Source organism: Molossus molossus, unplaced genomic scaffold (assembly GCF_014108415.1).
Source record: "Molossus molossus isolate mMolMol1 unplaced genomic scaffold, mMolMol1.p scaffold_m16_p_4, whole genome shotgun sequence".
Taxonomy (NCBI): Eukaryota; Metazoa; Chordata; class Mammalia; order Chiroptera; family Molossidae; genus Molossus; species Molossus molossus.
This window is the reverse complement of record NW_023425377.1, coordinates 67,836,156-67,848,515: the sequence shown is the minus strand read 5'-3', so window position 1 is coordinate 67,848,515 and position 12,360 is coordinate 67,836,156. Positions and strand designations below refer to the sequence as shown.

The window sequence follows — 12,360 nt, the reverse complement described above, 5'->3', positions numbered from 1 at the left end:
ACCCTACTTGGGAGAAGCATTCCTAACCTGTTAATAGATGACTGGTGTAGAGCCTGAGAGTACCAGCGATGAGTCTCCACTGAGTGATGACACTGCTCATTCATAGAAAAGAATACAAACTTGGCTGGAAGCCCCTCTCCTACCAAGTGACCTGGTAGTTGTCAACTGCTTCATCTTGCTGCTGGGGCTTTGTGCATGCCAGTCCCCTCATCTCAAATGCTTTTCTCTTCTGTGGTTTACTTGAACACCAGACCCTTACTATCAGTGGTTTACTAGGTAATCCCTACACACCACAGCCCAATTCCAGTGTTTCACCCTGAGGCTTCCTTCGCCTATCATAACCCATCCTCCATCATGGCCTTTCATGACCATTCTTCCAGCCTCGTGGTATTTATTATACTGTCATGATCTGGGTACACAGTTCTTTCACCCAGTAAATGTGAGCATCGCAAAAGCTGTGGTCATCTCACATGTTGACAGAGCCCCTGGCCCATGGCAGACAGTGCTCTTTCGGGCTGGTGGCCAAGCTGAAGGCAGTTTCGTGCACTTAGACAAAAGGAGAACCAGCACTGATGGGCCTGGTCGTATCTCTCCAATGCTAACCACCTCCTGTGTTTGTGTCTTTAGTTCACAGGAAATGGACCCTGTGAAATGAACAGTGTCCAGAAGAGTGAGCACGAGAAGAACCTGGAACACAGCAAAAAGCGCTCCCGGCCCTCACTCCTCCGTCCTGTGTCAGCACCTGCCAAGGTAACCATCAACATGTGTGTAGATGGACGTGTGTGGATACCCAGCAGCCTGGCCTTCTCTGTAGATGACCTAGGGAGCAACATTTGCAGGCCCCAAACAGTAGTCCTGGGGCAGGGGGCAGAGTCTGGACTCTGGTCTGGCTTGAAATGCACTGGCTGTGGGACCTTGGGAAGTCAGCTCACCTCTAAGGGTGCTGTTCATCTGTTCCCCTGGCTCACAAGGTTGTGGTGAGGAGTGTTACCTCCTCCTCGAGAGACACATGTAATGCTCCATCTGCACCTTTTCACCATCACGACTCTTTCATGGGCCCTGTGTACGGTGCATGGCATTGCCCTGCTGAGGGCTGAGAGGGGCTGAGATCTACCTCCTGTTGCACTCATCACCCGTGATAGTGATTTTTCTCATTCCATCATTCTTTGTTCATATACTAGGTGACTTAAGAAGGGCGTTCTCTTTATCCGTATTTATTTAGTTATCTATGTCAATATGGACTCGGAGTTATAATCAGTAACTATTAGTTTATCTTGATGCCCAAATTGTCCCAAAGTTGGCCAGTGGGACCCTTTTGGGTTGGCTTCTGTGTCCTCTTAATACATCGCCATCATTCTTCAGGCACTTGGGAGATGGTTTTGTAGCCTCTGTGTTATAGGAGAAGAGTGTGGATGGTCTTTCTTTGTTGCTAGTGGGAGTGGGTTCATACATTATCTCAAGAAAAATAATTTTCTGAGACTTGTACAGGAGGTTGAGTGATTTTTTATTTGTGTAGAATTACATCTCTGGGTTTTCAGAGTCTCATTTCCCTTAATCCAATCCTGGAAGATGTGCAGCTAGGGACTCAACAAAGCTAGGAGCAAAGCCAGTATCCAGAGATTTCATTCCATGTAGGAATTGGGTCCGGCACAGATCAGGCTAATTGCAGTCCATTAGTTCATTGTGTGGGGTCCACGTGGCCATGAGCCATGTGAGTGAATGCCAGGGAGCCGAGAGAGTGTGTCCTGCAACAAGAGTCCTAACCGACCCGAAAACATGAGAGCAAGAGAGTGAACTCTTTTATTTAGCGGATTAAATATCTCAAATATTCCTGCGTTTGCAGTGGCCATGCCTACTCTGGCCAATGACCCGCTCCCAGGTGTGAATGATAGGTATCTTCCCTATGTCACCCAGAACTTTATTGGGCATGCGTCCCAATGACCCGCTCCCAGGTGTGAATGATAAGTATCTTCCCTATGTCACCCAGAACTTTATTAGGCATGCGTCTGTTCTCTCCCTGTCCAGTCCCTTCCCCTGCAGGGAATAAACTGATGGCTTCCTGTTAAACTATAGCTTCCCAGCAAAGTTGCACAAATGGCATTCCCGTAATATTTGGCCTTCCCTTTGCTCCTTTCCAGTTATGAATAACTGGGTTAATTACAATGGTATCATTAGGAGTACAACCAAGTTCAAGTCCTAGTCCATTTTAGCAACAAAAATCTTTACAGAGATTTAAAACCTGGGCTTCTTCAGGATCCCACCAATGCTGTCCTCTTCCTGTCCCTTTCCTGTCCCCCTCCCATCACAGTCACAACTCAGGCAGGGAAGAGGTTTCTGATATTGTATCTAGGGGCACAGCTCTCTTGCTATTCCAACTTTATGATTCTCCCACCTGTTATCAAAAGCCCTAAACTGTCTAGATTTAGCTCCCACATTATGGGCGGGGCAGTAGTGTGACCTTCACCCTTCACTAGGTCGTGGAGTTGGGTGGTTCTGAGATGTTCATCCACAGGGATCCTAGGCAGACCTTATCCAGCACCCAATGACAGATTCTGTCAGAACTCAGTGCTGGCCATGTTGACTCTGACATAAATAGACAGAGGGGCTGCCCATGGGATGCACAGAGCACTTACAGCACGAATTTCTCTCCACAGAAAAAAATGAAACTGCGTGGTACCAAAGACCTGTCTATCGCTGCCGTGGGGAAGTATGGGACTCTGCAAGAGTTCTCATTCTTTGACAAGGTGACTGGTGGGGCTCAGATGTGCAGGGCAGGAGCTCCTGGGAAGGGAGCATGTAGGGAGAGGGGAGCTCTTAAGTGGGTCTGGGAGGAGGGGCTGGCACCAGCTTTCACAGTGGAAGGGAGTGTGGACCATCATTAAACAGATGGCAGGTAGTGGGCAGGAGGAGGCAGAGCTCAGGGTCCGAGCCAGATTTGAGGACACACGTCTGCCACTCCCCAGCTGTGTGATTTTTCTAAAGTAGGGATCATTCTGGTACTCCCACCCAGGATTAGTGGGCTGAGCCAGCAAGACAGCCCATGCTGTCTGAACTGGAAATTACTACAAGGAGAGCATTGCCCTGCAGACCACAGCCAGTCACTTTAGAGCAAGCCCGTGTTGGTGACTATGTATCTACTGATGTCTAAACCAAATAGGCACAGGAGCCAGGCTTGGGCCCAACCTACAAAGCCTCCTGACTTGCTCTCCCTGCAGGTGCGCAGGGTCCTGAAGAGCCAGGAGGTCTATGAGAACTTTCTTCGCTGCATCGCACTCTTCAACCAGGAGCTCGTGTCTGGCTCTGAGCTCCTCCAGCTCGTCAGCCCGTTTTTAGGGTGAGCAACACTGCCCTAGGCTCTTCATATGAGTTCTGTTTCTGTAAACTCTGTCCACTCTTCTTTGGGCTATTGTTTTTGAAAAATGATAGGTGCTTTTTTTGATACTGTCTTTATGGAAATTGTGGAGATTGTCATAATTCACCGGCAGTAGTAAGAAAGAACACAGACCGCGCCCCCCCCCCCCCCCCCGTGGTAACATCTGAATTCAGCACCACAACCAGAATGGTGACACTTAGGCAACCCACCCATTTTTGCAGGTTTCCTTGTTACGTGTGTGTGTGTGTGTGTGTGTGTGTGTGTGTGTGTGTGTGTTTACATACAGCTCTATAGCTCTATCACTGGGAAGGGGCGTTTGTCCCACCACAATCAAGGTACTCAAGGATCCTTGTACTGACCTTTGATACCTAAGCCTTTGTCCCTCCCTTTTCCTGCTCTGGTCCCTGCCCCAAGCCCCTGGCAGCCATCTCTGTTCTCCATCTCTAACACTTACATGACAAAAGTGTTATATAAATGGAATCATATGATAACCTTTTGGGATCAGTTTTTTCCACCCAGCATGAAACCCTGGAGATTCTCTTAATGTAGACTTTTAAAATTCTAACAACCAGCCCTGGCCGGTTTTGCTCAGCGGTTAGAGTGTTGGCCTGCGGTCCAGAAAGGCACGGGTTCAGTTCCCACTAAGGGCACGTGCCTTGGTTGCAGTTTGTCCCGGCCCTGGTTGAATCATGCGGGGGGCAGCCACTCGATGTGTCCCTTTCAGGTCGATGTTTCTCTCTCTCTCTCCCCCTCTCCCTCCCGCTCTGTCTGAACAAAAAAAATGGAAAAATGTCCTCAGGTGAGGATAAAGTAAATTAATTAATTAAATAAAATAAAATTCTAACAACCAGAAATTACAGGAAGAATGCAAGACTGGAGCATCCCAGCCACCCAAAGAGTAACCCTGTTAGCAACCATGTTCCAGCACATCCTGCTGCAGTGTATGGGCTGCAGTGTGTGGGCAGACCCCAGGCTAGGGCAGCCGCTGGGGAGGTGGGGATGTTCTAGGAGGTAAGCTCACACACATGGTTAATGCACAGTGAGCTTTGGGAAAGGGGGTTGGCCAGGACCCAGCATTGCAGGTGAGGATCTCCACCATGGGGGAGGAAGACTCTGGAGCAGAGCTTGGCAAGGGCCAAGGGCTAGAACTACCCACCTCAGGCATTGTACAAAAGAAGCCACAAGCAATGTGTCAGGAAAGGACATCACTGTGCTCATAAAACTTTATTTACAAAGACAGGTGTAGGCAGTTTGGCCAACCCTGGCCTCTTCCAGAAGTCAAGGAACATTGCTGATCCAGCTTCTGCCAGTCTAGGTTGTCTTTTCCAATGTGTTTCAAGGCCATCCTGCAACTGATGGGGCCTGACTGGTGACAGAGTTTTGAGGGGCAGATTTACTCCCAAGTTGGGACTTGATGCACATCTGATGCTAGGTTCTGCCTCTCCTTTCTGACCTTGCATTCTGACCACCTTTAACCACAGGCATCTATCTGGAGCCATCCTGAAATTTCTAGATCATTCCCAGAAAGCCCTAGGGGGGATCAACTTACCATCTGTCTTTATTTCTGAAGGAAATTTCCAGAACTCTTTGCACAATTCAAGTCCTTCCTGGGGGTGAAAGAGCTGTCATTTGCTCCACCCATGAGCGACAGATCTGGGGATGGAATAAGCCGGGAAATCGACTACTCATCTTGCAAGCGCATCGGATCCAGCTACCGGGCGCTCCCCAAAACTTACCAGCAGCCCAAGTGCAGTGGGAGGACGGCCATCTGCAAAGAGGTAGCTCCCCAGGACTTAACGTTGGCTTCTGTGATGCATTGCCTGCCTACCCCCCCTGCCCCCCCGCCACACACACACAAACACCCATTTGCCCTGTATATCAGATGAAAGACTGGATGTCAACCCCCTGAATGTTGAATAAAGGATGTGCTGGGATGTGGCAAAGCCAAATACCTGAGCAGAGGTGACAGTTTCTTACCCTACTGGCAGTTTTGGTAAGCCATAGAGCCCATGGCGCCAACATAGGGTTTGGCACATTCCTCCATTATTTTGACTTAGATTCATTTCTGCTGTGAACCTGCTCTGTCCAGGCTCACTATCCTCTGTATTTCCATTTAGGCTGACATTTGAACACTTTTTCAGGGTTAGAGGGCAGGCTGTTAACTGAATATCCAGAATTCAAGAGTGCCTGCTGGATTCCAGAATGTAGTCCAGGGATCAGCAAGGAACAGCCTGTGGACCAGATCCCAGGCCAGAGCTGGTCCACTGGTTGTGTTTGTTAGTAAAGATTTTTTAGCACACAGCCATGCTCATTGGTTTACATATTACCTGTGGCTGCTTTACTAAGACTAAGGCAGAGTTGAATAGTCCCAACAGACTGCATGGCTCGCAAAACCTGAAATACTTAATATCTGGCTTTTTACAGAGAAAGTTTGCTGACACCTGAAATAGTATGATTTGTTCACTTGATCAAAGTCATGTTTCTTAACACTAAAGTTTACTGCTTGTATGATAAGGGAATATTACTTCTTGTATATTCTACACTGGATAATACAGTAAACAGTTCTGGTCACCAGAGCTTGGCACCTGGGTAACAGCATTTTCTCTTGGTGCAGGTGCTGAATGACACCTGGGTCTCCTTCCCTTCCTGGTCCGAGGACTCTACCTTCGTCAGCTCCAAGAAGACGCCCTATGAGGAGCAGCTGCACCGCTGTGAGGACGAGCGTTTTGAGGTGCGTATGCGGGTGCTGCAAGGCCCACTGGTGGCCCTGGCCAGGATGGCGGAGACCTGGAGTGTGTGCCTGTCCCCCATCCTCCATGGCACTGCCCTCTCACTCTCCCCTGCTCATTTTCCTTTTCGTTCTGGGATGTATCCTGACCCTCAACCCCCTAGTCTCCTCTTGAGTATCAGAGATGCCAGCACTTTCCAATAGGGGCAGCTCTTTATGGGTCTCTTCTCTGCTTTGCTTTCCTTTGGGCTGGCTAGGCAATGTATTTGAATGTAATTACCTTAATTAAAGTTAGATTAGCCTCACCCGGCTGGTGTGGCTCGATGTATTGAGTGTCATTGCATGGACTGAGAGGTCCTGGTTAGATTCCTGGTCAGGGCACATGCCCGAATTGCGGGCTCGATCCCCAGTGGGGAGCATGCAAGAGGCAACCAGTAGATGTATCTCTCTCACGTTGATATTTCTATCTCTCTCTCCTTTTCTCTCTCTCTTAAAAAATCAATAAGTACATATTTTTAAAAATTAGGTTAGCTTAAGTTAATTTTTTGATAATTTTGCTGAGATCATTGTAGATTCCCATGCAATATAAGAAATAACACAGCAATCCAGGTTCCCTTCTCTCAGTGGTAACAGCTTATAAATCCCTGTCACAGTATCACCGCTGGGTCAGTGACATTGGCACATCTGCCCAGTTGGACTGTATTTGCATGTGCACACCTATGTTTGCGTGTGTATGCGTATGTGGCATATGCATGTGTTGTATTGCGCATGCGCATGTATTCATCTCTGTGCAGTTTTTCCACCTTGGGTGGTTCTTGTATCTGCCACCACAGCCAAGATGCTAAATGGCTCCTTACCACTAGGATCCTCTTTCTGTCCTTTGTATCTGAACACCTTCCTCCCTGCCCCTCCTTGCCCTGACTGGGCAGTACTGACTTGTTCCTTCATCTCTCTCACTGTGACATAAGTGGAATCACATGGTGTATACCCTTTGAGAATTGGCTCTCCTCTGCACATGCCCTGAGATTCATCCAGGGGCCAAGTGTACCACGGGTCCCTTCCTTTTTTTTTTTTTTTATCCTCACCCGAGGACATTTTTTTTCCCATTTTTTGTTCAGATAGAGTGGGAGGAAGAGAGAGAGAGAAACATTGACGTGAAAGGTACACATCGAGTGGCTGCCACCCGCACAACCCAACCAGGGCCAGGGACAGACTGCAACCGAGATACGTGCCCTTAGGAACCGAACCCAGGTCTCTCTGGACCACAGGCCAACGATCTAACCGCTGAGCCAAACCATCGAGGGCCCTTCCCCATTTTTTGCCAAGCAAAAAAAATTCCTGCTCTTTATGCCCGTGAAGAGGGTCAGCCAGCAGTGAGCGGCCGATGGCTCTCAGTCCTTCAGCACTGAGTCCTGCATTTGTGCTCCCCTTGGCTGGACCCTCAGCCCAGTAATCAGGCACACTTACTTGGGGCCCCACCTACTAATGCCTGTCATACCCTCTCAGATGTGGACTTTGTTAGCTTTGTCCAAGCATCCCTTCTGCCAGCCCAGGCCCCTCCCCGGGGTCCCATTGACCCCTTCCTGCCTTCTTCTCCATAGTTAGACGTTGTCCTGGAGACCAACCTGGCCACGATTCGAGTGTTGGAAAGCGTGCAGAAGAAACTCTCCCGGATGGCACCAGAAGACCAGGATAAGTTCCGGCTGGACGACTGTCTTGGGGGCACGTCAGAAGTGATCCAACGCCGTGCCATCCATCGCATCTATGGTGACAAGGCTCCTGAGATCATCGAGAGCCTCAAGAAAAACCCTGTCACCGCTGTCCCTGTCGTCCTCAAAAGGTTTCCTTGGCTTCTGGCCCCCTGGGAGCTCATTAGTGTTGGTCACAGGTGTCATCCCAAGGCAGGGGAGCAGGGAGGGGGTGTCACTGGGGCTTCAAGCTGGCTTGCTGGGTTTTTCAATCTTCCTTCATCTTCCTATTCCCCTCTCAAAAGTAGAGCACAGTTAACAGTCTTTCGAGCCCTTTGGCCACCAAAATTAGATCAAAGTATTAAGAGTGGAACCTATACCATGCTTTGCCTTTTTTTTTTTTTATCCTCACCCGAGGACATTTTTTCCATTTTTTTGTTCAGGTAGAGTAGGAGGGAGGGAGAGAGAGAGAGAGAGAGAAAGAGAAGCATCGATGTGAAAGGGACACATCGAGTGGCTGCCACCCGCACCACCAACAAGGGCCGGGGTCAAACTGCAACCAAGGTACATGCCCTTAGCGGGAACCGAACCCGGGTCTCGGGACCGCAGGCCGATGCTCTAACCGCTGAGCCAAACCGGCCAGGGCCACACTTTGCCTTTTATTTAGTACTATGTTTTAGGAGTTTTTCCATGATAGTGAACAGGTATTAATTAAGTGGTTGTCCACAGTTGGGTGCTGTGCTTGGCCCTGGGGTTGCAGAGCTGAGCAAGGCCCACAATCCCTTCCATCGTGGGGTTCACAGTTGAGCCAACAGCCACACAATATAGTCAGTGGTAGGAGCCAAGACAGGCAGAAGGTTGGTTCCATGGCAGCAATGTTTGAGAAACCATAAAACTGGCCACATTGGTCCTCTAGGACCGTGGCTTCCTCCTTCCCTCCTTTATTCAACACAGGCCTGGAGCTGGCTGTCACAGTTTGCATTATAATAGCTAGTCTGTGGGTGGAAGACGGGCTAGTCCTAATGCAGGGATGACTCAGGTGGGTGTCCCAGTCTGTTCCCACACTGTCTGTGCTGAGCCCCTGTGGCCCCTGCAGGCTGAAGGCCAAGGAGGAGGAGTGGCGGGAGGCCCAGCAGGGCTTCAACAAGATTTGGCGGGAGCAGTATGAGAAGGCATACCTCAAGTCTCTGGACCACCAGGCCGTGAACTTCAAGCAGAATGACACCAAGGCCCTTCGCTCCAAGAGCTTGCTCAATGAGATTGAGAGTGTCTATGATGAGGTGAGATCCTCCTCTGCACTAGGTCTCCATTTCCCAGTGGTTAGATGGGGTTGGTGGCATTGCCCTCACAGGGCCGTGTAGGGGTGAGGATGGATGTTTCTGTAGCACACAGACTAGGGCTGCTCGGGTGAGGACGGCAGCAGCTCTGCTGTTGTCAGCTGGTGCTCTTCCCCTCCCCCCCTCTCCCTCTGTGGGCTTCGATGGACCTTCTTTCAGATGCCTAACAGCTTTCCTTTCTCCACTGCCAGTGTGTGCCAGGCAGCATCATAACCCCAAGAAGGAACGTCCCATATAACCCTGCTCACAGACCATCCTGTGCAGTACCATTACCCAAATTTTAGCAATGAGGAAACTGAGTCACAAGAGCTGGCAGCTTGCCAAGGCCAGTCACAGGAGACCAGAGCTCTGGACCCTAGGGTTTCACCTCCAGCAGCTGCACCGTGCCCTCATGCCAGTCTTGGAACATTTAGGCTCATGGGCCCTGAACCACATAACTGAGGAAGGGCTGGGCTCTCAGACTCTGAGAATCTGGACCTTTGAAAAATGCATGCAGGAGAAGGCCTGGCAGCAAGATGGAAGCCACTGGAGTGGCAGAGCACCAAGGAGGGGCGCTGCCCCAGGCTGTGACCAGGAGACAGAGCAACATCCATGACTGAGCACTTGCCTGGGCAGGGTCACTTTTATTCTTCACGTAAGCAGCAAGGTCATACCTCCTCTTACAGTACAGAGATTGGAGGCAGAGAAGCCAGGCCACTGCGAGGTGTTTTGCCCAGAGTGCATACTCTTTTGCATAACTGTGGAGAGCACTTAGGGCTGCGGCCCTGACACCTTTCCCTTCAGCCTCCCTCTCCCTGGGGTACCCTAACCACTACAGGGCTCACCCCTTGGCCCCCAGCCCTACCTTTCAGCCTGTCTAACCTCCTCACTTGAGTCTTCAGGTGGGGCTCGAAGCCTGGAACCTCCCCCCCACCCCATAAATCTGGGACATTGTCAAATTGGGGGTGATGATATAGCCCAACAGACCCACCACTGACCACTGAGTCCTCGACTCTTCTCTCTCTTTTTTTTTAATCCTCACCCGAGGACAATTTTCCATTTTTTGTTCAGATAGAGTGGGAGGGAGAGAGAGGAAGAGAGAGTGTGAGAGAAATATTGATGTGAAAGGGACACATCGAGTGGCTGCCACCCGCACAACCCATCCAGGGCTGGGGACAGACTGCAACCAAGGTATGTGCCCTTAGCAGGAACCGAACCCGGGTCTCTCTGGACCACAGGCCGACGCTCTAACTGCTGAGCCAAACTGTCCAGGGCTCGACTCTTCTCCTGGAAGCAGAGTGGAAAGGAGTGTTTGGCTGATGAGTGGCAGGGCAGAGTGGGAGGCTCCAACCCTATTTCCTTCCAGTCACTAGTTCTATTTGAGGAACAGTATTCCCTTACCCCTGCCCTGCCCTCAGGAGGTCCTACCTACAGGGATGGCATCCACACATACTTTTCTCGAGAGGCTGGGTGTCTCCCTCTGTGCTCCAGAGGAAATAATCATTGTCTTCAGATTTTCTGGAAGAAAGCTGATTAACTAAAGACTGAGTGGAGGGGTGAATCCAGGGACATGGTTCTCCAGGGAGAAAGAGTAAACAGACTCGTGCAAAGATCCTGCACACAGCAGGACAGAGCTCAGTGCCCCTAAAGCGTCAGAGGAGGAGCAGTGGGCTGTGAGGCTGGGGAGGCTGCAGCGTAGCATGCCAGGGGCTGGAGTCCTCTGCTGAGCAGTGTGGGAGGGCCTGGTGGGGGTGATAGAGTTGGCTGTGCTCCTGTCAGTCAAATTGCTCTAGACTCGGTGAGGAGAATGGTTGGAGTGAGCAGGTGAATGGGATCAGGCCAATGGGAATCCTGTGCAAGGTGGTAGGAGGACTGAAAGGGCTGGTGGTGGTTGGGAGGGGAACAGAAACGGGTGTAAAGGGCTGAGGAAGGAGAGGGTTAACATGTAAGCAGTCCCAGGTCTTCAGAGTCTAGCTGAGCATTCATGAATGAATGATGGTGGGCAGAAAGGTCCAGGATCCACCCTGAGCCTTCCACATCCCCATGGAGAGTTTGGACTGGGCAGCTCAGGGCAGCTGGAATTTGATGACCTAGGCACTGCTTCCTCATGTCCCCTGGCCTCTAGGCACTACTGCAGGCATTGGTGGTAGGAGGGAGGTTGTCCCTGTTCTGGTCCTGTCACTGGGCAGTGTGACACCATTAAAGCCTCTTGGCCCTGGGTCCATGTCTTGGGTTCTCCTAGCAGTTGCATCCTGCCTGACATTTACCCTGTCCCCAGCACCAGGAGCAGCACTCAGAGGGCCGCAGCGCCCCCACCAGTGAGCCACACCTTATCTTCGTGTATGAGGACAAGCAGATCCTGGAAGATGCGGCCGCACTCATCAGCTACTACGTGAAACGGCAGCCAGCCATCCAGAAGGAGGACCAGGGCACCATCCACCAGCTGGTGCACCAGTTTGTGCCCAGTCTCTTCTTCTCCCAGCAATTGGACCTAGGGGCATCTGAGGACTCTGCTGATGAGAGCCGGGGGAGCCCCCAGGGGCAGAGTGTGGACCCTGGTGACCGGAAGAAGCCAGCACCTGGGCCACAGAGCAGCCCCCCAGTAGAGAAGGGGGCCTCCGGCGAGGGTTCCGCTCCTGAGCAACAGCTGCCATCACCACTGCTGCCACCGCCACCGCCACCCCCACCACCACACAAGCCCATGGATGATGTCTACAGCCTCTTCTTTGCCAACAACAACTGGTACTTTTTCCTGCGTCTCCACCAGACCCTGTGCTCCCGGCTCCTGAAGATCTACCGCCAGGCTCAGAAGCAGCTCCTGGAGTATCGGACCGAGAAGGAGAGGGAGAAGCTGCTCTGCGAGGGCCGTCGGGAAAAGGGCAATGACCCCGCCATGGAGCTGCGGCTGAAGCAGCCTAGTGAGTTCCCCAGACACTGTCAGAGCCCACAGATGATGTGCGGGTGCTGGGAGCTGGGCAGTGGCCCAAACAGGGACATTATGATCAGAAATGTCCCCTTGAGTTTTTTTCTGACTTTTTATTTTGAAATAATTACATTTGCTCAGATGAGAAATTGCAAATGAGGAGTCACAAAAATAGTGGAGTCTTGAACAACCTTCCCCAGTCTCCCCGAGCAGTAGCCCCACTTCTGGCTGTAGTAGTTGGGCCGGGAAACTGGCATTGCCAGGCCAAAGCCATACCGCTTCTTGCTTGGCCTCCCCAGGCGCAAAGCTCTGGTGCTTTCTCCCCAAGCTGG

General features: G+C 51.1%; 1 protein-coding gene across 1 annotated transcript in view; it reads left to right on the top strand.

Annotated features, from left to right (window-relative positions):
• The window catches only part of SIN3B (SIN3 transcription regulator family member B), a 43,629-nt gene that overhangs the window by 23,039 nt on the left and 8,230 nt on the right, over positions 1 to 12,360 (top strand). The window contains exons 6-13 of the mRNA XM_036240017.1: positions 628 to 750; positions 2,655 to 2,744; positions 3,216 to 3,334; positions 4,944 to 5,151; positions 5,988 to 6,104; positions 7,703 to 7,941; positions 8,886 to 9,069; positions 11,384 to 12,023. Of these exons, the coding sequence (XP_036095910.1) occupies positions 628 to 750; positions 2,655 to 2,744; positions 3,216 to 3,334; positions 4,944 to 5,151; positions 5,988 to 6,104; positions 7,703 to 7,941; positions 8,886 to 9,069; positions 11,384 to 12,023 (1,720 nt within the window). The remainder of the gene's footprint in view (positions 1 to 627; positions 751 to 2,654; positions 2,745 to 3,215; positions 3,335 to 4,943; positions 5,152 to 5,987; positions 6,105 to 7,702; positions 7,942 to 8,885; positions 9,070 to 11,383; positions 12,024 to 12,360) is intronic.